Here is a 24207-nt window from a genome sequence, read left to right on the forward strand (position 1 = left end):
TTCAAACCAACCACAAACCCATTGCAATATACACACAAAATTTCATCAAAATCGGTCCAGCTGTTTAAGAGGAGTTAGGTGACAAATACACGGACGAAAATAACTGAAGGATTTAGTTATTTTCCCACCGTTTAAACCTTCCCTATATCCTTCCCTATAGTCCCTTCCCTTACTCAAATATTCCAAAACCGAAATTAGCTAAATCTGCCCAGCTGTCCTCGAGTTTTAGTGAGACAAACGTACACCATTTCTTTTATATAAATATAGATAAAGTACACGCTGGCAATGAGGATGCAGGGCATATTCCGGATGGTAATACCCCAGTAGGCAGCCCTAGATGCGCTTGCGCAACGATCAAAACTGTTTGATCTATGTCTGTACCCACGGTTGCATCATCCACATAACAATCTAGGTGGAACAAAGAGCGGAGCAATTAAATAAATATTTGTTAAGCGCGAGTAAAAACGGCACGAAATTAATGTACGCCATGCTTCCTGATAATGAGTAATTATTGCAATTAGAAGTACGGTCCGCGCTATATTCTATTAACAAGCTCATTTTAATCATTAATTTTACTAAATAATTACCCGCTATATAATTACGTTTTATTAATGTTAGCTTTATATAAGTGTTAAAATGTATATAACTGTGTCTAAGGAAACAGTGATAACGAAATATTGTTTGATAAAAGCGGCATTACGAATGCTGTTTAAAACAAACATACCTAGTCTACATTTAGATTAGAAACCTAACGTTGGTAATAGGTAAATATAACTATTGGTTACAGTTACAATATTTTTTAAGAACGCTAGTTGTTACAAGTTTTAGCTTTTGTTAAAGCTTTGAAGATAGATATACCATATTAAAATTGTTAGCTATTGTTTTAGTCACATTTAATAAAGGTCGTAGCGTGATGTTATAGGTATAGCCATTAATAACAACAAAGAGAAGATACCTAGCCTAAAACAAACTACTACTAAACAAACTTACTTGTCTGTACCTACTAAGTTCCTTTATGCCGTGCTAATGAAAAAAGTTACTTATTGACATTTTGCTAAAACTGTTTTTAAGAATCCGGAACCGGACGGATGGACGGACGAAAACGGATACGTAGGTTGAGCATTTCCAAATGCAGAACACAGTTTCGGCAAGGGCTTCAATATTAATAAATCTAAGTAGACCGATAGTCCAATAGATATTTTTATTTCCAAGGAAATTATTTAACCCGCACTCGAAAACAGATCTTACTTGCAAACGAAGTCAAAAGGCTGCACTACTAACAGATAAGCTTCCAGATAAAGGCGTAGGCATTTTGGACGTGGACTTGCTTGGGTAGGATTTATCTATAGCATACCCTATCTATGCTATGACTTCTACCGCTCAACATTTCCAAGATTTCTATGTATTTATGAAAATACATTATTGCACACTGTAGAAAGACTCGAGAGCAGATTATAAAACTAAAAATTATATAGATTTGGGTCTTATCGCTAAAGAGCTAGACAACCTTAAGAGTTACGGACTTTAAAAAGATGGCAGGTCGTGTATATAATACGAGTTTTAAACGATGCGAAAACATATACCTGGGTTTAATTCTTATGACCATCATCTCAACTGGTTAACGTTCCTGGGCCGCTTGTTTCCAGCTACTCTCAGTGACTCGTTTGATCCTGTTCTCCTCCTCGTTGGCTCTTGGGTCTCATTAGAAGTCTCGGAGTCACCCAGCAGGCGATCGTGACAGCTATGTTGAGAGTTTCTTTAACTAGAGCTACCAACGTAGCTAACGAGATTCGAGGTTTCTGTAGGGCGTAAAGCTTGTTAATCCGATGGACGTTGGGGTCGCAAGGTGTTGAAATGGAATGGTGCCTTACAGGTATACACAGCGTTTAACGAACCCTTAAGCATAGTCGAGTTCAATATCAAGAAGTAGGTACAGGCTTTTTGTAAAGATAAGATAGATAGATAGATAGATAAAAACTTATTGCACAAATTAAAAGCGAAAACAAGAAATAACAAAACAATAAAAAATATATATATATAAGATGCGCAAAGGCGGTCTTATCGCTTTAAGCGATCTCCTCCAGACAACCCTTTATGGTAGAGAATTAGGTTAGGGAAAACGGGATAGTGCAACCAGTGATACAATTAAGTCTATCTGATTGTAGATTATACCAAGACAAAAAGCTTAACTTAAACGCAGTAAAAATATCTAACAAAATAAAAGTAACATGCTATCTGTACAGAAGTAAGAGAAAAGTAGGAGGAGGGGCTAATTATGTCATCCAAATGATTATATTTATAATCCATGGGAAAAATACCGATTGTACGTGTCAGTCAGTTAGGAAAACTGTAAATAACGCTTATTCATTGATGCAACCAGTTCTAACGTGATTGAATCTGAATAAACTGAACATGTTTACTAGACCAGGGTTGCCTTATGCTTATTGGTTTTTTATTGGACACCAAAATTGTGAATGGAAAGACTTCACGAAGTTTCCAAAAACATTTCTTCCTCTACATTTTTTATAGGTATAATTGACGATTGTCCCTAGAACAAATGAAATGAAATGAAAATAAAACGAAATACACTTTATTGTACACCAAATTAAAAAATACACAATTAAAATAAAGGAGAAGAGAAGAGGAAGAGCTGTTGCAAAAAGATCTAGTACTATTAAAAAAAATTGGATCTAAGTCACTGGACCATGTGTGTGTGAGGTACAAACACTCGTCTACAATTTCGAGGGCATTTTTGATGTAGGAATCTTTGGGAAGGATTTATGTATCCTATCTATGATATTACTTCAATAGCTCAAATTTTAAAGATTTTTAATTACCCATGTCTGTAAATACGTTATTGCACACCTCCGAAAGTTGTGAGACCGATATATATTAAAAAATAATAAAAATATAAATATATTTATATATTCCGTTATATATATATATATAGGCTTAAATGAACCGTTCACTAATAGTTATCACCTAAGAGTTGGTGAAACGTTATTTTCTATAGATATCGCCAAAATCATAATGCATTAGATTTGGACGATTCCTAGGTTCAGTGAATGGGCATAAGCATTGTATTAGGGTCTACCAGTCTCTGGATGCTTGAGATCTATCTTAGTTAGTAATACTACCTAATCTAAATAAAAATTGTTACACAGAACCAGATAAAGATTCTTAGAATTCGTACAAAATGTATTGGACAATCGCTAATTCAAAAGGCCGGCACCGCCGGAAAGTACGGAGACGTTACCACTAATTGTTCCCGAGAAATCGATAATAAAAAAACATTAAACCGATAACGGGCAACGGAAACGCGCGATAAACGCTCCAGTTTGCCGAGTGCTCGGCGGATAATAATTTTATTATGATTCAAAATTATCATATTTGTAATATAAATTGCAAACAGTCGCCATTAAACGGGTATGATTAGAGTTTTTCAGCGATCAGCGTCGTCGGCGACCGTGAAATTACTGCCAGTGCAGGAGTTAAGTTGTTCTGCTTTTTATTAACAAATTCTAGCAGTTAACTTAGTCCGCCATGAACTCCTGTTTCCCGCGGTTAATTTTCCCCCCCTGGCGCAGTGGTGGGCGTTGTGGTCTTATAAGTGTGTACCTCATATCTGGCGCGAAGCCATGGACAAGGATGGTGAGGCGCTTGCCGTTTCACTTGGATGTATCGAAAGCTTTTGATCGGGTCTGGCACGAAAATCTTTTAAGCAAGCTTTCAGTCTATGGCTAACCACTTACCTATACAATTGCATGTTATACTTCCTGCGCGGGCGATTCTTTCAAGTTATATTGGCTCCTCGTCTGATCTGATGGCTATACACATCGGTGTCGCTCAGGGTTCAGTGCTCTCCGCTACAGTTTTGCTGCTGCTGGGAGTCTAATTCCCTAGCAGTGTTGAGCTCCTAGGTATTAATTTATCGTCCAACCTCAACTTTGGGCAATACAAAAAACCATGGCATCCACAACAAGGTGAAGCGGTATTCACGCCAGAACAGCTTGTAACCCTGTACCAAGCTCAAGTTCGGCTGTGGATGCCGTCGAGGCCATTTTTGGGATGGCTTTGCTAAGTACCAGCTTGATTCTTAGGATTCGGTGAATTGCCGAGCTAGGACACTAATCGCTGACAAGGCTATAGAAAAAAAGCTAGCTCCAAAGTTTGGAATACCGGTGCGAGGTTGCCTGTGTTTCGGTACTCAAGATATATTTCGGAAGTGTGCTAAGGAACTATTTAATTTGGTTCCATCTTGACCTTTCTACCATCGAACTGCAAGGCTTCGTAAGAATCTGCACCTTTGCGTAGTTGATTTCCTATGGACTCGCACAAATAGTTTTGCTTCTTCGTTCCTAATTCGCACCGCTAAAATCTGGAATGCCCTTTCGCCTTCCTTCTACCCCCATTCCCAAAAATATCCTTCAATTCAAGAGTGAATTGGCGTCTCTCATAGCCGGCATCATCACTTATTATAGAGTGTGGTCAAGCATTAGTCTTAAGACTTGACTAGAAATATTTTTTTAGAATTTGGTCTGGTGACAAGCTTTGGCCGTAGCTAGTTACGACCCTATCGACAAAGACGTGCCGCCAAGCGATAAACCGTTCCAGTACAACGCCTCGTAGAAACCGATTAGGGGTTTAATATAACTAGCATATCGCTGGCCAGGTGAGGTTACAGTTACGAAAGCTTCTTAAAAAAGTTCTACTGAGTTTTTTTTTTATGGTTTTCTCCCAATTATTTTGATTCCAAAAATCTTTAACGATTTTATTATATGTATTTACAAATAAAGTCTACTTACTAAGACACTAATACTCAATTACTATCCTATCGGTTTCTTACCAGGGTATGCATACAGCAGGGAAATTGCATAAAATGTAATACGTGAAACAATTCTTATTTGTGTTAGTAACACGGGCAACAAGCTTATACCTAATACTGGGTAAACTTATATGTAGAACAAAAAAATATGGCTTCGTAATTAAATATACGATTAGAGGCTTACGCGAGCGTGAAATGAAAAATTCTTATTGCCCCCATATAAGAACAACATGGATTTTTTTTCTCATAATAGAATACTATAAGAAGCAGGTATGTAATGTATAAAGGCGGTGATAGCCTAGTGGCTAGGACTATCATCAATTACGGGTTATCGGTTTATTAAAAAATAATAATAATAAATAAATATACTACGACAATACACACATCGCCATCTAGCCCCAAAGTAAGCGTAGCTTGTGTTATGGGTACTAAGATGACTGACAATATACTTACATACAGACACTTAAAAACATTTATGTTCATCACACAACATTTCTTCCAACATAGTGGGAATCGAACATACAGCCTTGGGCTCAGAAAACAGGGTTGCTGCCCACTGCGCCAATCGGCTGTCAAATAGATAAGATAGATTCTTGATTGGCCGTCAGATAGATTCTTGATTTACTTCGATCGAAGTAACTAAGTTCCATATATGATAAGACACTATAAAATCGCGTTTTTTTGTGTAATTCTGTTTCTCCGTAAAATGTAAAGAGATAGCAGGTCTTAATATTTGTGAATTATATACATAAATACTTATAAAATACTGATAAACACCCAGACATTGAAAAATATTCATATTCATCACACAAACATTTTCCAGTTGTGGGAATCGAATCCACGGCCTTGGACTCAGAAAGCAGAGTCGCTGCCCACTGCGCCAGGCGGCTGTAAAAATCGGTTTATTATAACTGACCTGCTCACAGCAGATTCATCATCACGTTACTTTAACTGATTGACATGACATCATGTGCAGGTCTTTTTTAGGGAGTTCACAATTCGCGGTCCTATGCCACTGGTTTCCAGCGTCTCCCAGCGATTCGTTTTCGGCTCCAACGTCCATCGGTTCTCTGAGCATAACAGGTTAGCCCGTTACTATCTCTACAGACTGCATCATCACTTACCTAAAGGCTATCTAATAATGGAAATTAAAAAAAAATCGTAAACAAGCTCTATCCGCGACTTAGCTTGCATTTAGGTTTTTTCCAGTAACTAGCAAAATAGTTTGTCAATTTATCAAATCATTGGGCCGTTTAAGCGGTAACAGCCCAGTCTAGGACTTCGACTCAACTTTTGGGGGTTCGGAGTTCGAATCCCAGCACGGACCGCTAACTTTTGTAAATTATGTGCGTTTTAAGCAATTTAAATATCACTCGCTTAAACGGGAAGGAAAGAATCGTAAGGAAACCTGCATGCCTGAGTGTTCTCCATAATGTGCTCAAAGGTGTGTGAAGTCCACCAATCCGCCCTGGGCCAGCGTGGTGTACTACGGCCTAAACCCCTTCTCATTATAGGAGGAGACTCGTGCCCTGTAGAGAGCCGGTTATGGTTGATGTGATGATGATGATGAGGGCTTATTTCACCACCTTACGACAAGTGTCGGATATCCTGAACATACGTTTTGTCACTTTCTTACTTTATGTCAAGTGGTCAACACAATTTGTTAATAATTCATTAATTATCAGAAGGTAGCGATAAAAGCCCTTAAACAAATTAAGTTGTTTTGCACTTGTTAGATTTTTTTTCTACTAATAATAAATAATTATTTTCTTATTGGAATTAAACATACAACGTCTATGACTTCAAAATGAAAAAAAAAAAAACTAACAAGTTAAGCCAAACAACTTAAGTCAAAAAATTTAAAAGTATCGTGCTGATGCCGACATCGACACGGCGTGACGTGGTATGGTATATTCAAAGTAGTGTTGTTCAGACATAATTTCTCAATCAAACGCTATTAAAGCAGCGGTTATTAATTATTGCATTGTCATACCTTAAGTTCCAACAAATGCCGATACATGGATGCCTTTTAAAAGTTCGAATCCCAGCACGCACCTCTAGTGCGTGCTGGGATTCGAACTCGGCACTCGAACTTCACTTGTATAACTTCAATAAGCCCTTATACAAGTGAAATTCTCACTTATACTATTCTCGCAACACCTACATATTTTTATTTCTATTTTAGTTGATAATAACTCTACAAGTTAACTTAAAAATATAAAGCAACCGTGCCAACCCCACCCTGGGCTCATAAATAACTTAGGATCATTTAGTTTAAATACGACTTGCAGTTCATCTGACGATAATAAACTGTCCTTAAATGTCCTTAAAACTAAAAATTGCATAAGAAACGCAATAAAATCAACATAACTCTTTTTCAGGAAAATGGAAACAAATTAAAATAGACGGTCCCAGTGTCTCATTAATGTCTCATTTTGAATTTGAATTTAGTATTAAGAATATTGAATTTTAACTATGACAAATATGCAGCTAGAGCATAACTCAAAAATCACTAGGCTGATTGAGAAAACAAAGTCGCAATAACAAAATATTAAAACACATTTAATATAAGTTTGAATTATTTTATTACTAAATTTCTTAGTGACAAGATCACTTGGAAGCGGGCCGCTCCACTTTCATCTCACACAAGGTGAAAAATAATATTGTGAAATTCTAAAATAATGTTGTAATAACATTTTTGACAAACGATTCTGTTATAAGTAAGTACAACTAAAAAACAAGTAATAAATATTTTCTACAACAATTTTAAGTCCAACCAAGTAAAAGGTAGAATATTAAAGAGCACCCTACCACTAAGTTTCTTGACGGTTTCCTTTCAGTAGAATCTATGATAGTTCATAGAAACGTCAAGTTTGTCTTTTTATAGAGAGTCTACTACTAGTAGGCCATATACGCTTATATTGGGTCTACTTTTGTAGGTATAACTTACGTCAGAATAAGATAAATACTGCCCAAATTTAAGATATTGGATAGAAGCAGGCATTACTTTGCGGAATTCCATGATATATTATGATAATTAAATTTTTTTGAGAGTACATTGCCAAAGATCTATTTTGGTGTGGATTATAAGGATTGAAGAAATTATAAATTATACCATACTGATTCTCCTTTTTTTCGTGGGGCTTAATTAAGCTTAATTATCATAATATGACCCAATTGTGATAAAAATTCGGTCGTTAATAACGAAGCAAAATGAAAGAAAGAAAGAAAGATAAATCTTTTATTTTGGTATACACACACGAAAGTTAAAATAACATTCATAGCTTACACAACAATGGTAAAACGGTGTGATCCCAAAATAGTCTACACTAAGCATGTTTGCTGTGTCTGTTAAAAACCGAGCTCTGATCTTCCTGGAGCCAGACGTGACGTTTAGACGGTTGGCACTGACACTTGACAGAGCAACGCTTAAAAACTATGGAAATACTATAAAATCCCTATCCCTATCCCTACTAATATTATAAATGTCAATGTAAGTTTGTTTGTTACGCTTTCACGCAAAAACTACTTAACCGATCCTCATGAAACTTTGTAAACGTATTCTTGGAAGTGTTAGAAGTCATATAGGATACTTTTTATCCCGACATTAAGCTTCCTTTGGGAGAGGGGATGAAAGAGTTTGACGATTTTACACCATAACTCCGACAAATTAGAACCGATTTAAATAATTATTTTTGTACTATAGAGGTTATAATATGTGTTTAATTTTGTCCAAACTTTGTGTAGATCTGATAAATTTGGTTGAAGATAGAGGACAGAACTCCTCAGAGGTACTGAATATACTGAATATATAAATAATATAAAAAATAAATTTACCCGGCTAAGTTTGTTGTGGGCTCTTCTTAGACCAGGGCGCGTTTGGAACCCTCGTAGCTTTAGATTTAAGTTGGCGAACGAAGTTATCACCATCCCGTTACAATTATGTAAACAATTATGTATGAACGCTTCATAAGTGCCTGTGATAGGCCTACATGAATAAAGAAATTTTGAATTTGAATTTGAATTTTGAATTTGAATACTTAAATTTTTTTAGAACGTCAACTAAATTGAATGCCACATCCAAAACAAAAACAAACGCAGACAAAGTCGCGGGAAACAGCTAGTAATATATACTTTACAAGTATTATATAATTAAAAAAAAAAATATCTTTAATCCCTTGTTCAAATCTTTTAGTTTTGCAAAAGATACTCTCTTAATTTCTTTTTAAAAGAGAGTATAGATATGCTGATGTCTCGAAATGGCAGAGGTAGGTCGTTCCAACATTGAGTAGCCGCGAATTTAAAACTACCACGACAAGCAGCTTTTTTAAGGGTCAATCTCTGGTTCTACTTGACCTAAAAAAATGCTTTACCTATACCTATTTGAACTCTTAACTTAAGTATGATGTAATACCTTGCGGTAGTTATCAAAAGAACTTGCGATGGATACCTTAGGTAGGTATAGGTGCTTACCTGAACCTAATATCGACGAAGGTATTTACGAATGCCTGAGCTGGGGTCACTCTTCTGTGACTTACAAATTGAACCACTTTATGCAATTTTTTTCTTTCAACATAATGGTTAGTCGCTATTATAAAAGCTCCACGCACGTTAAGTTACGTTTATTATTAAAAAAAACAAAGAGATATAAGTGGTACCTATAACGATAAGTAGTTTTATATTTTCAATGGGCTATTTATATTATAGGTATCGAGCTAAATTCAGTGCCAAACTACAAAGTGGCAAAAAAATAATTTTATGGATAGGTGCATGGTCACTAAATGTTAACATACCCATACATCATTTAAATGAGTTAAACTGCATCCGTATATCAGTTACAAATAGCCGTCTACGACACGCTAGCCTCAATTTGGCCGAAGCGAACCAATTACGAGCATATAGTGTCGCCAACTTTCAGTAAAACGCGTCGTAAAGCGCGATATTCCGCAGCGAGAACGCTTTATTTTCCTATAAAAGCGTTTTATCCACGTATAAAAGCTTAAATCCGCGCGGAGCTTTCTCCCGCGGCAAAAAGAGCATTACCGCGGACAGGCTGCTCTCAGGCAACATGGCTTCGACACGCCCCGCGATCCGCGTCGCGCCGTTGGTCGTATGATCCGCGCCCACCGCCGGCGCCGCCTCCGCGCTAAGCCGCGCCGCCCGCCGCCGCCTCAGCCCTCAGTCACAGCCGACACCTCGGCCCGGACGCCTGCGCGAACGCTCACCTCTCTCTAGCTCTTACCACGCGCTCAATCGCGGCGGCAAACTGTGAACTTCTCTAACCACACTACACAAATGGATTCAAGTTCTGTGTGATGATTTGACGTTACCCCGAACACAAAGTGAGCCCCGAATTTGGCTGTGATAATAGTGTCCTGAAACTTTCTGTAACTCTATCAAGTTCTGCATGTGGTACTGTTTTGTGATCAGGCGATGAAAGACTGTTAGTAAAGTTGAAGCGCGGCTGGAAAAGATTTCTGTGTGATGTGTCTGTTGCGGTGACGGGCATCGCGCGTGTGGAAGTTGCGCGTAGGGTCGACGTCGCGCGTCGGCGGCTCGGTCGTCGCGCTGGGGGCCAGCGAGGTGGCGGTGGGTGGCGGGTGGCGCTCGCGGGCGCTGGATGCAGCAGGAGCGGCGGCGGCGGGCGTGGGCCCCGGCGCCGTGGCGATGACGGTGCAACGGGAAGAGCGCGACGCGCGCGCGCCCCGGACCCGATTCATGATCACGGACATCCTCGACGCGGCGCCCCGGGACCTCAGCGCGCACAGGGATTCCGACTCGGATAGATCAGCTACGGACTCACCAGGTTAGTAATCATGATACGCTGCACACCCGCAGTGATGTTCACTTCATATAAGCACATAAGCATTACTCAAAAAAATCTTCTTGCTTTACGCCTACCGTCAAAAGTGTGCTCTGTCTTGTAAGATTAAAGATGGATTCATACCTTAACGATTCCATTTCCCATAAACACCTTAATATGTACCTACCTATGCCAATTTTTTTCTAAATGTTTTATTATGTAAAAAAAAATACTCTTTACCGTATAGTACCTACCAATTGTTTGAAAAACAGGAAAAATAAGCAAGTTAGTTTTAAAAACCTACAAATTAAAAAGACTTTATCTTCATACATAAATATATGTACCTATGTTTCTATTTATTTTTAAAATTATATTTTATACCAAAGACCTAAGGAAAAGGTTGTTTAAATATTAAGACAACTTGTTAGGAAATATAAAGTACGCAAAGCTGAATTAAATGATATGTCGATCATAGGTCTAAAATCTCGTTAGCTGTTGGTGTTTTTCTGAGATTAAATCTTGCCCTGCTTACTTGTTTTCAGATCAAACTAGGCAATCTGGATTATAAGCTAGAAAGTGATGCTTAACGCAGCCTGATTTCGGCTGTTAGGTATTAATATTTGAATCAACCAATAAAGCTACATAGTTAGGCCCGTTTTCATTAACGATTAACGACAATTCAATTCAATTCAACTCAATTCGTTTATTTGCTGATTGGTTTTACATTGTTGGTAGATAAAATATAAGGAAAAACAATCCGCCTTAGATGGCATGCAAAAAATATATAAATTGTTACACTAATTCCTACTTACTTTAATAATACTATCTTCAATCACAAACAAGGCAATGCCTCGATAGGTAACGCCTAATCTAACGATACTTTACGCCTAATCTAGACAAACATCTACATTTGACCAGTAGTCATTACCTAAGAGTTGGTAAAACATTTTCGTCAGGCATTCGATTTAGGCGATTCCAAGGTTTAATGAAAACGGGCATAAGTCTAAAACTTACTATGATATTATTTTTAAAACCACGTAAATTAATGAAAAAAATAGTTTAATAAGAAATTGCACACATTTCTTTATTTTCATTCTCGATTAGAATGTGAATTTTAACAATTGTTGTTTCCGCCTAATAAAAGAGTTCAACGAGACCGGCGTTGACATAACAACTTATTTAAAAACAATTTAAGGAAAAGGTCCACCAGTCCCTTAAGCGTTCATTTAAAAGTAATCAAACGTCACACTGGCATTTGTGTTAACATTACAATTTATATAAAAGGCCGTACTGCCTAATTTGACAACTCCATATTAAGTGAAATTTCCATTTCATAATTTTGAATAAGTTATTGGTCATCAAACCTTAATATTGGACAGTTAACAGACGAAAAAAAACAAAAACATTTTTTTTTATATTAAAACATGTGAATTTGTACTTAAAACAAACAATATAGTTATCTTTCTTTGAATTATTTTATTTGCAATAATTTTATAACGACGTGGTTGAATGTGAGCTGGCGGATTACATACTCGTATATTTAACTGATATCTTAGTCAGCCTAATGGTTCTTTTGTGGGCACAAAATACCCTACCTCCCAAATTTTTGTTGCCATCATACAGGTCACCTCAGTGGCATGCATATAGGGTATGCATAGGGTATGCAGATGATACTTAATGAAGATCTCCAGTACGAGTTATGAATACTTAATAGTAGGCTTTTTACAACTCTTACAATGCATGTCCTTTAGTTTTTTAAAACTCGTACTGGATATTTTCTTCATTTTATATCAGCTGCATACCCTGTGCATACCGTCTATGCACGCTACTGGGTCTCCTACAGTGCAGTAGCAACAATATATTGTGATACATTGTGACATTGTAGAACACTAGGTTTTTATTTTGTTTTGTTTCTTTGTATAATGGTGTATCTAAACTACAGTTATAGAACTCTAGATTTATATTTGTTACTTCAAAATATATTCATTTTTACAATATATTTTCTTAATTAAGAGTTAAATTCAAAATTAATCTTATTAAAAGCGTGTTAATATATTCGTTTAACTACCATAATTTAAATTAATTTAATTTTTGATTCGTTATTCGTTCCCACATCCTGTGTTAAGCAGGAAAAATAAGAATCCTCGGCCGGTACCTATCTTCCTGTTTTAGTACATTTGGTAATGATGTTACGGTAACCATGTTTCTATCTATTTATTACGATGAATCCGTTAGGTATTATTACGCTCGGGGAGAAATATGCCCAGTAGCTAAATGCCCGATGTCAATTAACTTATATTGACCCATTGCTGGGATCGGATGATACTCTCTTATGATCTTAATATTTAATGGGATCAAGCTAAGCTTACAGCCCACGCTGTTCTTATGCGGGTTAAAGCGTTCTTAATTTAAACAAACTTTAAGTCCATAGTACCATTGGATATGCAAATTACTAACTATTGAAACAATTGTTTATTTTAAGCACATGCAAAAACAGTGTACTGATGTTGAAGCATCAAAAACCACTGTACTTGAGTAGAGTTTCTCGATTCTCGAAGTGTTTAGTCAATTCAATCTATTTAGCAACTGACTGTAACTATTACCTCTAATATTCTAAACGTTTACCATAAAATGTGGAAACGAGAAAGAGTTTGTGAGCTAGCAACATTCCGCGGGTGTGAAGTCAGAAGTGCGCTGGGCGTTTTGCTATTTTTGGACTCTTTTGACTTTATGCAATAATGGCTCAATGAGGGTTCTGTATGTTTTGAAATCTATGACTTAAATGATACATTTTCAAATTAACTTGACCACATTTAATTTAACCACATGGTTAGGTAAAAGGCAATTGTAAAGTTCCGAGGAGCAGTTGTTGAAACAATTTGTTACTGGCAGGTCGAGATTGAATGGACGTTGTATCTTTGAAGTGACGTTGCTTTCCGATAAAAATATTTTAATTGTTTAATTGCCGTACTCACGAATGATTATCATAAAAACTATATTATAATTATGCCATATTTATTATTATTTTATGTGACCAACTGACAGGCGTTATTCTTTCAGTGGCGAATTATAAGGGCATTATTTGCATCTTCTAATAAGAAAACGGCCTAGACATATATATTAGTTATTCATACAGCGCTAACGGTTGGATATTCTAATTATTTGATATTTAAATAGGTATGATTGCTGATAATACGGGAGCGGCGTCACCGATCAGTCACGCGATTTGAGATTTACTAGGTGACAGAAAAGTGGCCATTGTTCCACTAATTAGTAGAACAATGGCACTTTTCTGAGCAGCTATTAAAGTATTGAACGATATTTATCACGTAATGGTTAAATAGAACAGCCTCTAAATTGTTTTACTCTCTTTTTAATCTAGCTATTAGAAATTATTATTTATTTAGTTATAGCTTATTAATTTTTATTTCTTGGCTATAGATATCACTTAATACTAAAATCTTTACAACAATTCAGATTCCTTAAGGATTATTTTATGTCTAATAGCTGTTTGGTATCTGAAAAACCAACTGTGATTAAAACCCACTATGATCTTTTTTTTCTGCTATTGGTATTTTTATATATCTACCTTCAATATTCTGTCGTTAAATGAATTGAATATTTGCAAACAATAATAACGATGAAAAATTTTTGCCTAATATATATCTCAGCCATATAATCATTTATGGCCATGGTACCCAAAACGCTGGTGCCTAATTTATGACTGGATTTAGTCGTTGGGCTAAATAATGATACGTTTTTAGCTCACAAGATATTATGTGGATCAATATTTACGGCATGATAATTTAAATGAATTGATTTGATGGAATTAATTTTATTAAAAACTTACGCGAAAAAAGGAGCTAAGCGCTCCAAATTTTTTCACTTATTTATGAGTCCGTCGGCACTCTACTTCTATGTAACCTTTTCATTGTATTATTAAAAGGAATAACGTAGCAAGAATAAATAGTGGAAAAGATATTCTAGGAATGTATACAAATCATTACGTAACGTTTTTTGATAATTAACTTATCACAATAAAAAAAAGTATTTGTGATATATAACCTATATCTACAGTATCATAATAGGAACATTTGTTAATTATTTACGCAACACTGTCAGAAATGCATTGTAGTAGTTTTCTACTACAAAAATATTTATAAATGAATAATGCCTCTCAAATAGGCACGTCTAGGCAAGGTGACCAAGAAGCAGGCGCTACTCCTTTTCTGCGGTGTTAGGCACTTATTTTTCTCTGTCGTAACTCAGTTAAACTTGCGTCTTTGTGGATCCTTTATTCCTTTCTTTGCCCGGACCAGACTTGGAGCAGCGTGGTAGTTCTATGCTTTAAAACCTCCTTGTATGAGAGAGTGGGCGTAGGTATGTCCGGCAGTGAAAAATTTATAGACTGGCGATAGTTTCTTTTTGTTTCTGTAATTGTTACACTTGCACTTGCTTCTGTCCTCTATTGGTTTAAAGTAAGTGATTATTATATAACCATCTTGTGAGAATGTAAGCTAAAGTAGGTACCTTTATTCGGGACGGGGCAGATTAATAAATAGGTTTTGGTTGGACTAAAACTAGGCATTATACTTTACAACTCGGATAACTTTGATAACCCGTACCGTCCGTGATTTTTTATTCGTGCTTCTTGTGCAAAAAAAAAAATATCCTGAGTTTACCAAACCATCTAAAAAATATCCTGAGCTTATCAAAGCAGCGACTATTTCAATCCTATCAAAATCGTTTTGCCGTGATTACAAAACAAGCGTCCATATTTATTATGAAGTGTGATGATTCGATGGCTTAGCATTCAACCGTGATATTCCAAACAGAAACCTAAAGAAAAACCAGAAACTTAAACCTTTACAGGTATTTCTAAAGGAAACATTTTTTTTCGTTTTGCAGCTCGGTTCGGAAAGCAGATATATGATAATGGTGATTAAACATGTCGATGTGCTCTCAGGGCCCACTGCTAAGCCAGCGGTGGGACCCTACACTATAGCTACCAACTTTAATTACAAAGTCTGTGTGTTTATATTTGAATATTATCGTGGCATCTCTGTATTAAATCAGAAGACAAACAAAAGCTTGGAAAGCTTAATAAATCATTGGTTTTTGTTATAACGGATGAATGCTAAATTTAGATTGTCATGAACTAGACTTTGTTAAAAAAAAAAAACTTTAATATCAATGTTCATTGATAACAATGTAAAAAAAGTACCTTACTTCCTTAGCTTCCTACCTTTTAGGATATTACAAATAAAGCAAATAAAATATTAAGTATATTATATAATACTATAATTATAAATATAAAAAAAATCTATAGCGACCCATATACTCTAATACATGCCCAAGCAGCATTCAATTATTTTATGGTAAGAGGAACAAAGTAGGCGAGTAGAAATACTGAGTGGGTGCATTTTATACCAAGTGAGCGACTTTAAAATGCAAGAAGATAAATAAAGTCTGGAGGTTCCCGTTCTACTGCTAATGTCTAAAGTTAGGTTAGGTTGGAACATACATATTTATAAGGTAATTCAGAGTGTTTTTAAGATTTGTAGTCACAACTATACCTCAGTAAGTACCTATTCTAGCAAATAGGATTCATTATTTACAATAGCTGTACCTAATATAGATTAAAAATACATTTAAAAGCGCATGTTTAAATACTACGTAAACCTTTTTAAACGACTTTATCATAAACAACACATACCGATGACTATAACAAGAAGTATCATCACTGTCAGCCTATTAAAGTCCCACAACTAGGCGCAGGCATCATAGGAGGGAGGGCTTTAGAGCATAGATTATTATGAAAGGCTTAACATGCCCGCCGAGTCGCAGTGGTCGACACCACCAATTTCCTAACTCCAGACTGGTACCTAATGCGATTTTTTAACAAAAACTGCATGCCTATCATCTTGACCCGATTCGGGAATCAAACCCGTCCTTGGTTCTTATTTCGAATGAACCACTTGACCAACTCGGTGTTGCCCGATATGAATGAAGTATGAACGAAATGAAATATGGCCGATGAATTAAAATAAAAAAGACAATACTTTTTATTGTCTTTTTTTGACGAAGTTTTGAGGTAACAAACATATTTAAAAAATGCAACCAATTCGGTTGCATTTTTGTAGTGTATACTCCACTTTTTATGAAGTCTATTAATAATACAAGTACCCAAATGTATACTAGTTAGAAAAAAATACTAACAACTATTATTTAAGTATAATACTATAGAGTTATATCTAAAGGGACGTTAAGTAGAGCATCATCCGGACTCAGTGGAAGGACGAGGAATAACAATTCCTTCTCGTGCCACTGGTGGAACGAGTTGGTGGCTCGACGAGGAGTAAGCGAATAATCGATCACCGAACTACGTAGGTATCAATCGTGTTAGAACTAATACCCGTGAATAAAAGTCACACAAAATTTGTTACACTCGCTGATTCGCTGGCCGCTGTTACAAAAACGTTTCGGATCATGTTTCATCCGCACCCGTTGACGCTTGACCTTCGAAGGTCGGAAAATATAGAAATATCTTTTAATAGAACATTTCACATAATATATCTCCAATCCCCTTTCGGACTACTTATACTTTTGTATACAGTTACGAAATTAATCGAATTAAATATTTTTAAAAACTTATGGAGCTTTTTCCGAGGCAAGGAGTTCGCCAAACGACACTTTCTAAACACCGCTTTGGAACAAATAATTCTTGGAAAAAATCAAATAATAAACATTTCTTAACCCCTCATAGAGCCAAATCTAGACCAATCATTAATAGAAAAGATTTAAAGCTCGTTTATATGGCACCATTACCATTTGTTAACCGGCAATTATCAGGCAACGAGGCAGTCACTGGTTCTCCGGCGACAATTACTGGACCAACGAGGTTATTGCCAAAATATAAGAAAAATAATTTATTCCAAACCTGACCTAAATCGGAAAGGTTTTTTATAAACACACAATGCACTCTATTGCATGAAAAAGGAAGAAATCCATAGAAAAAGACGCACGTAAAAGCTAGTTAAGCAGTAGGTACCTTAATTATAAAACGTTTTAAGTAATGCCCCTGTGAATGCTAATGCTCATTAAATAGGTGACCGTTAGATTGAATGTTAAACAAATTGACTGATTATTTTGACATAAAAATCCCTCGACTCATTTGATTGCCTTGACATTACATTTAAGACACCGCTACACATAATGCTTCGCTATCGCACATGGGGCTTCTTAAAGCAGTATTATTTTGATATCGTTGACGCTTTTGCTTCAGTCACCGTCAAGATATGGCATTTTAAAGTGCATGCGATGATTGTAAGCATCTATAAAATAATGTTATTTACACGTATTTAATTCCATTTCACTTTCACGTTAAAAATCTGGAAAATTACTAATTGCGCAGGAAGGATTAAACCTAAATGTTACGCAACTGCTTACGCAAAAATAATTTTGTGACGTTTGGTAAGAACATCAATATTATAGGTTATAAGTATATAGCTTTAAGTATAAACAAAAACTGGAAAACTTGTGTTTCATCTTTATATATATATATATATATATTATATATATATTTCTTGTGTGCGTGTGTATGTCCTCCTAAACGGCTGGACCGATTTGAATGAATTTATTGGTATGCGTTTGGGTGGCACCCTGGATGGTTTAGATTCACAAAACAGGCCGACAGATGGCGTTGGGGTCCACTAGTATAATATATATATTTATTTATATGCACCATCTTCCTCTTTTCTTGAGCTGTGTTTTACGCCATCGGTTGCCTAGAAGAGATTGCTATGTAGCGATAAGGTCGCCCAATTGTACCTTGTATGGTACGAGTATGTAAGTACAAGGTATTTTTATGTGTGCAATAAAAGTGTATTCATTTATTCATTCATATTCTACGGGAATGCATATCTGTCATTGATTGAAGTTTAAATGTAGAATGAGTGTCATCGGTCCCTAGACCATAAGTTAGATACCGGTTCTTAGACTAGGAGTATAATTTTGATAAGTCAGCTCAAAGGACACAATAATGCATTATAGCCAAGAATTTCACGCTATGCAATGTGGTTTGACTTAACAGCTTGACATAACTATAAAATTGGGCAGTACCTTTTCTGTTGGCCGTTTTAATAGCAAAGACTCTTTAAAAAAAAATTTTTTTATACATATTATGAGTTTAATTATCGACCGGTATGTATATGTAATATAAAGTATATTTTATCTAATTGTTGACTTTTTCGTAAAAATGCTCACTTTTTCTTTGTTATTATTCTATGTCTGTCGCTTTCATCTCTCACAAGATAGGAAAATCAATGTTAAATTGAAATTGTTATTTTTGGAAAGGAGCAACTGCTGCGGTAGAGTCTGCCTTCAGAACCATGAACTTGGAGAGTCACTACAATTAGACTTGGTGTTTCAAAAGTGCTTGTAGAGTAAGAATCAACAATTGAGTTTGTGTTTATATAAAACCTTAAGAGTTGGTTTGTCAAAAAACACATCAAAATGCACTCGGACAAACTCGGGGGCATAAGCTAGTTTAATAATTTAAACGCCTTTAATAACAATTAGGCTGTATGTAAACCGAACATAGCATACGATTTTCATTAATTAAAAAAGACTACTTGTAGTCTTCACGGAGTTATAATACCTCATTAAGTTTTAATTTTACTGAGCTGGGAACTAATTACAGTATCTAAGACAATTGATCTTTATCTAGAATTAATTTACAAACCTCATGTTTAGCATCTCTTAGAGATTTTTGTATAATAAACACTTTTCAATTGTATTGTAAATAACAATTATAGATTTTCCAGTTTATAAAAGTTATCACGAATACGTGTAATATACTAATATAATAAAAGTAGTATTTTGTCTGTTAGTTTATTTGTTGGTTGATTGGCATTTGGATACAGAGATGGCTTGCACGCTGGAATTATTATAATTTACGAAAATAAATGTGTGACCATATTAGTTTATTAGTGAAACAGTGAATTAACAATTCAGTGTGTACTTATATCGCTTAATAAATAAATTTATTTCACAAAATTCAGAAATCCCCGGTCCATCAATCATCTTGGAGTCCTTATGATATAAAATATAGGTACTGGTAGATGTTACATGAGAATGTTTTTTTGAAAAACTTTCTTCCCATATAAAAGGTTACGTTTAGCTAATACACCAAATAACAAGCTAAGAGTTTTAAGCGTAAGCTAAAATTATTATTCATCATTATTCTATACATTATAATTGAATATTTTAAAACAAAATATAGACCGTTGTTATATTCATATATTTATCTCTAATTATAAACAAAATATGTAGTATGAAAATCTTCTTATTTACTTTTAAATTAATATTGAACGCATCTAAGTATAATGATTGTTTAATTAGACAAAATTTAATAGGCTTCCTCAAGCAGAACAATATGATTTGATGCTGGTATATTATCTCCATAAATTTTGATGAACTAACAAAAAGTCTTTTTCAACAAAATGTTAAAGTCTGCTCAGATATCAGGCACAAAGCATTCCAGGCTCCGGAGCAACGTAATCAAAAAGTCTTAGTACTTGTTCTTGTATTCACACATACCTATCAGGAAACATCAACATCTGTAGTGTTTACACGAGTAGGGCAGAGTAAAAAAAAACGTGCTAGTGTTCGTCACAGCATGCTACAGAACACGAATGCCTTTGATAAAAGGTGTGAACGAATTCATACAATATTGAATAAAACATTTTATTTTACTGAATAAAGCTTCCGAACTCGTGGTAGAGTCACTAAGAACAGACAGGCAGTCCTTCCAAAAGTGTTTAGGCGAACCTGAAATATATTATTGGAATTTGGATGTAAAACACCTTAGGTAGGCCAAGTTAGCGTTTTAAACTTATTTCTATAATCATCATCAGTAGCCTATAACAGTCTACTGCTAGATTAAACGCTTCTCCGAATGAGAGGGCCTGCCCAATAATCACCACGCTGTGCTGACTGTATCAGGCTGGTTGGGGATCGCAGTAGGTGGTATTAGTATCACAGAGGATGCTGCTGCGAATTCTTTATGATATTCGCTTAGTCGCCTCGTACCGCGGGAAGAGGACGATGGGTGACCACTGTATTCTGATCTGCCGTCACCACATATCACCTTTCACCACCTTTTTATATCTTTGTTAAATTACAGCTTTATGGTTTCAATCGTCGGATCGGAGAAACTCTAAGAGTTCATTATTTGATGGAAGTAAATTTTTTTTTTCTTACATAACTTCGCTGACTGAGTAACAGAATCCAAACTTAAGGTTCCACTATAATCTGTTTGTTCCGATTTTTTTACAATCTTAAGGGATCTATAAATAACTAGAACATTCAACATTGCTTTAGGTTCTTTTTTTATTGCTGGTTTTTCTCACTTTACCATTCTGATCCACTATTTGTTCATCCACGCAAGCAAAGAGAAGTTTGTCAGGTTTTTTCCTTCAGGTTATCGTCAGGCCTCATATCTGGTTAATATCAGAATTCTAGAACATCTTGATATGGATTACTTAGTTGTAGAAATTGTAGAAAGACGACGATTGTCTACGCGACACTCAAAGCGTAAAAGCCATAGTCCTAATTTAAAAGTTACGCTCAAAATATCTTGGTTGAATGTTTAAGTTTCAATCGCATTATCCCGTCGACGATTTAATAGACAAGCCGATAAACTCGAAGCGTTAAATAAATTAAATAATAAAACCTATAATGGGCACGATAAATAAACCCGTTCGTAACACTCGGTTCCGAGATAAGTAAGCCCTTATAAAACGGACCAAATTAATCCTGCCTGAAAGGGCTCTTCGTTGAGCGGGAAAAAAATGACGTCATAATCAGCTTTTTGTCAAATGTCAAGTTAAGTTCGCTTTTTAAAGTTTAAATAGCTCACCTAATTCGTGAATGTTCAACGCGGCAGTTCGCAGTATCGTTGCGTGCTAAAGTTTTATAATTTAAATTTCGGAATTAAAACTTTCAGCTGTTTTCAATTGCGGAATCGCTTGGTTAAAAAATCGTTTAGTTCTGTTTGACCTATACCATTAATTAGTGCTTTAATAATGTGCACTATATTGAACTCTGGAAAGAAAAGCCCACACGCTTTGTGCGAATAAAAAGGGCCAGGATGAACAGACACATTTTAGAGTGAACAGCCAATTTTCAATAAACATAATACCTATAGGTATCTATATCTTTACTCATGTTATAATATTATATCTAGTTTCCGGCGTATCATCTAAAGAAAAGAAAATTATTTCTCATGATCCCAGACTGGTTTTGACTGATTAACGCCTTTATCACAGCTTTTTAGGTTGTCGCGGGACAGAACTCCAGTCGTCAATACAAAAAAATATAAAAAAAACATAAACAGGTAGGTATATGGTCTTTCTTGTGATGAAGAAAGAGGATAATCATTCTCATAAAAACCGTTCTTTATATTAAAACACTGAAAACACGAACATAATACCAACTTTCCTTTAGGATTTCACCCATTTAGTACCTAGTTGGATTTCGGCTAATCTTGCATTTCTTTAGTTTCATACATTTCTATCTTATGGTGTTTAGCTTATGCATTATCTGCCAGTCTATCACTCATTGTACTGTTTTATAGGTAAGGATTGTAGTAGCCAGTAACTACATTTGGTAACACATTGTTAATAAAATTTAATCTTTCTGACCAGATGCCTTGACTAACGATTTTAACCTGTCAATTACTGTACTCAACCTCCGCTCACTGCAATTAAAACGTCTACGTACAACTGTAAATACTACAAAGCTTCTCGCATAATTATAAAAAAAACCCATTTACCGGGAATGTGAAAAATACAGCGTTTATAGCAATTAGTGTTCATAATATAAAACCCTACAGACATTTTATAAAAGTAATTAATACATGGTTATTAGTAGGGTCGTGGTCACACAATTCAATCGATTAGTCAGTAAAACCTATTTCAAACAACCAATTACGTTTATTTCAGCGTATTATAATAATAAAATTTTCCATGACAGTTTGTTGTATAATATTGTTGTTATTCTTGAAAATGTGTATGTTTGTGAATAGTGATGCAAAAAATTAAATTATGACAATTTTAAATGAATGAAACTATGTGATGGTAATACTTTTTGAACGCATTTATATAGTAGTGAGCTATTATGGAGATTACTTATTTTGCAGTTCAAAACATTTTTATCATGAACTGTACCTACTGTTACGAAGCCACTGGTTCGTTACTTGAAACGTCAAACGTAACCTCAAGCGCGCACCATCGCTAAGCTGCTTAGCATACCATGTTTACCGTCAATACAGATCAAGGTAAAATAAACTGTATAACTAAAGCCGTAAAGATTAAAGTAATTTTACAAGCAACTTCGTGACTTTTGGCATCTTGATAAGCGAGAGGTGACAATATTCTTTCATCGCACCAAGTGATAAAATCAAAACTTTTTAGTTGTGACAATAAATAGATTATTGAAATAAATAGGCCCAGTTTGATTTCTCACATAATACGGCTCCTATTTGCGGCTTTGTGTCGTTTTTGACAGGCGATGTGAGCTGTGAAATTGAGTTCGATTAAAAATATAAAGGTCCGTCTTAAGAATTTTGTGATTAGAGTTTTTTTTCAACGGGGATTATTTACAGTTTGATTTTGTTGTGTTAATGTTGAAATGGTCGAGCCACTGGATTGATCACTGCATGGAAAATAAATGATACAAATTCTAAATTTAAAAAATCCAAAGACTACAGAATTCAGCTTGTTCTGTATTACGAGCCTAAGACGCAAACCTATGGAGCATATAATCTGTATACGCTTTTGACGTTCCTTTTGTTTAACTCTTTTTTTTTTTGACAATCTCCTTTCTTCCAAATATACGTGACATTGGCGAAGTACAACGTGCTGATTTGGCACACCTTAAAGCCAAAAAAAGCAAAAGAAGAGGTTTAACTAAAGCGCTTCTAGCATTTTGTTGTTAGATATATAGTCAGCAATTATTATTTGCTTAATTTTTCGTTACTCTGCATGCATCTACTACTAACATAGATAAGCAGAGCATAATTTCCGACTTTTCACTTCTAGTTGTACATTTATAATTTGACTGATATTTAAAGGAAATTAAAGTTTTATGAATTCAATGGCGTGATACCATTATACCTACTAAGCTAATTACCAATATAGATAATAGAATATAACTGTTTGAGATGCATCACTATCGATCTTCGAGCAAATTATGTAAAAGTAAATGTGAGTGAAGGCACCGTATAATATCTCTGAAATCTAAATATCCACTTGAACGAGTCCTCTAAAAGTAACGGAAAATTCATAATTTTCCGTGCTATTTCATCTCAATGGGAATTCCAAAAGTCGACAACCAAGTTGGAGTGTCCTATATTATACGATACATTAGGTACGTAAATATAAGTTGGGTTAGGTTAGTAGTACGGCAATTTTTAGTGAATTGGGGTGGTTGCAATGATACTCGTAGAAATGAATTGGTTGATACTTGTCCTCTGTTATTTATATATATATATTAGCTGGATAAATTCTTTATTGCT

General features: G+C 35.4%; 1 protein-coding gene across 1 annotated transcript in view; it reads left to right on the forward strand.

The window, feature by feature from the left end:
• The first annotated feature begins 10361 nt into the window (after positions 1 to 10361).
• The window catches only part of LOC120637902 (homeobox protein B-H1-like), a 57458-nt gene continuing 43612 nt past the window's right edge, over positions 10362 to 24207 (forward strand). The window contains exon 1 of the mRNA XM_039909962.1: positions 10362 to 10631. Coding sequence (XP_039765896.1) covers positions 10493 to 10631 — 139 coding nt within the window. The 5' untranslated portion in view covers positions 10362 to 10492. The remainder of the gene's footprint in view (positions 10632 to 24207) is intronic.

The sequence above is a fragment of the Pararge aegeria genome, chromosome 4 (assembly GCF_905163445.1).
Source record: "Pararge aegeria chromosome 4, ilParAegt1.1, whole genome shotgun sequence".
Taxonomy (NCBI): domain Eukaryota; kingdom Metazoa; phylum Arthropoda; class Insecta; order Lepidoptera; family Nymphalidae; genus Pararge; species Pararge aegeria.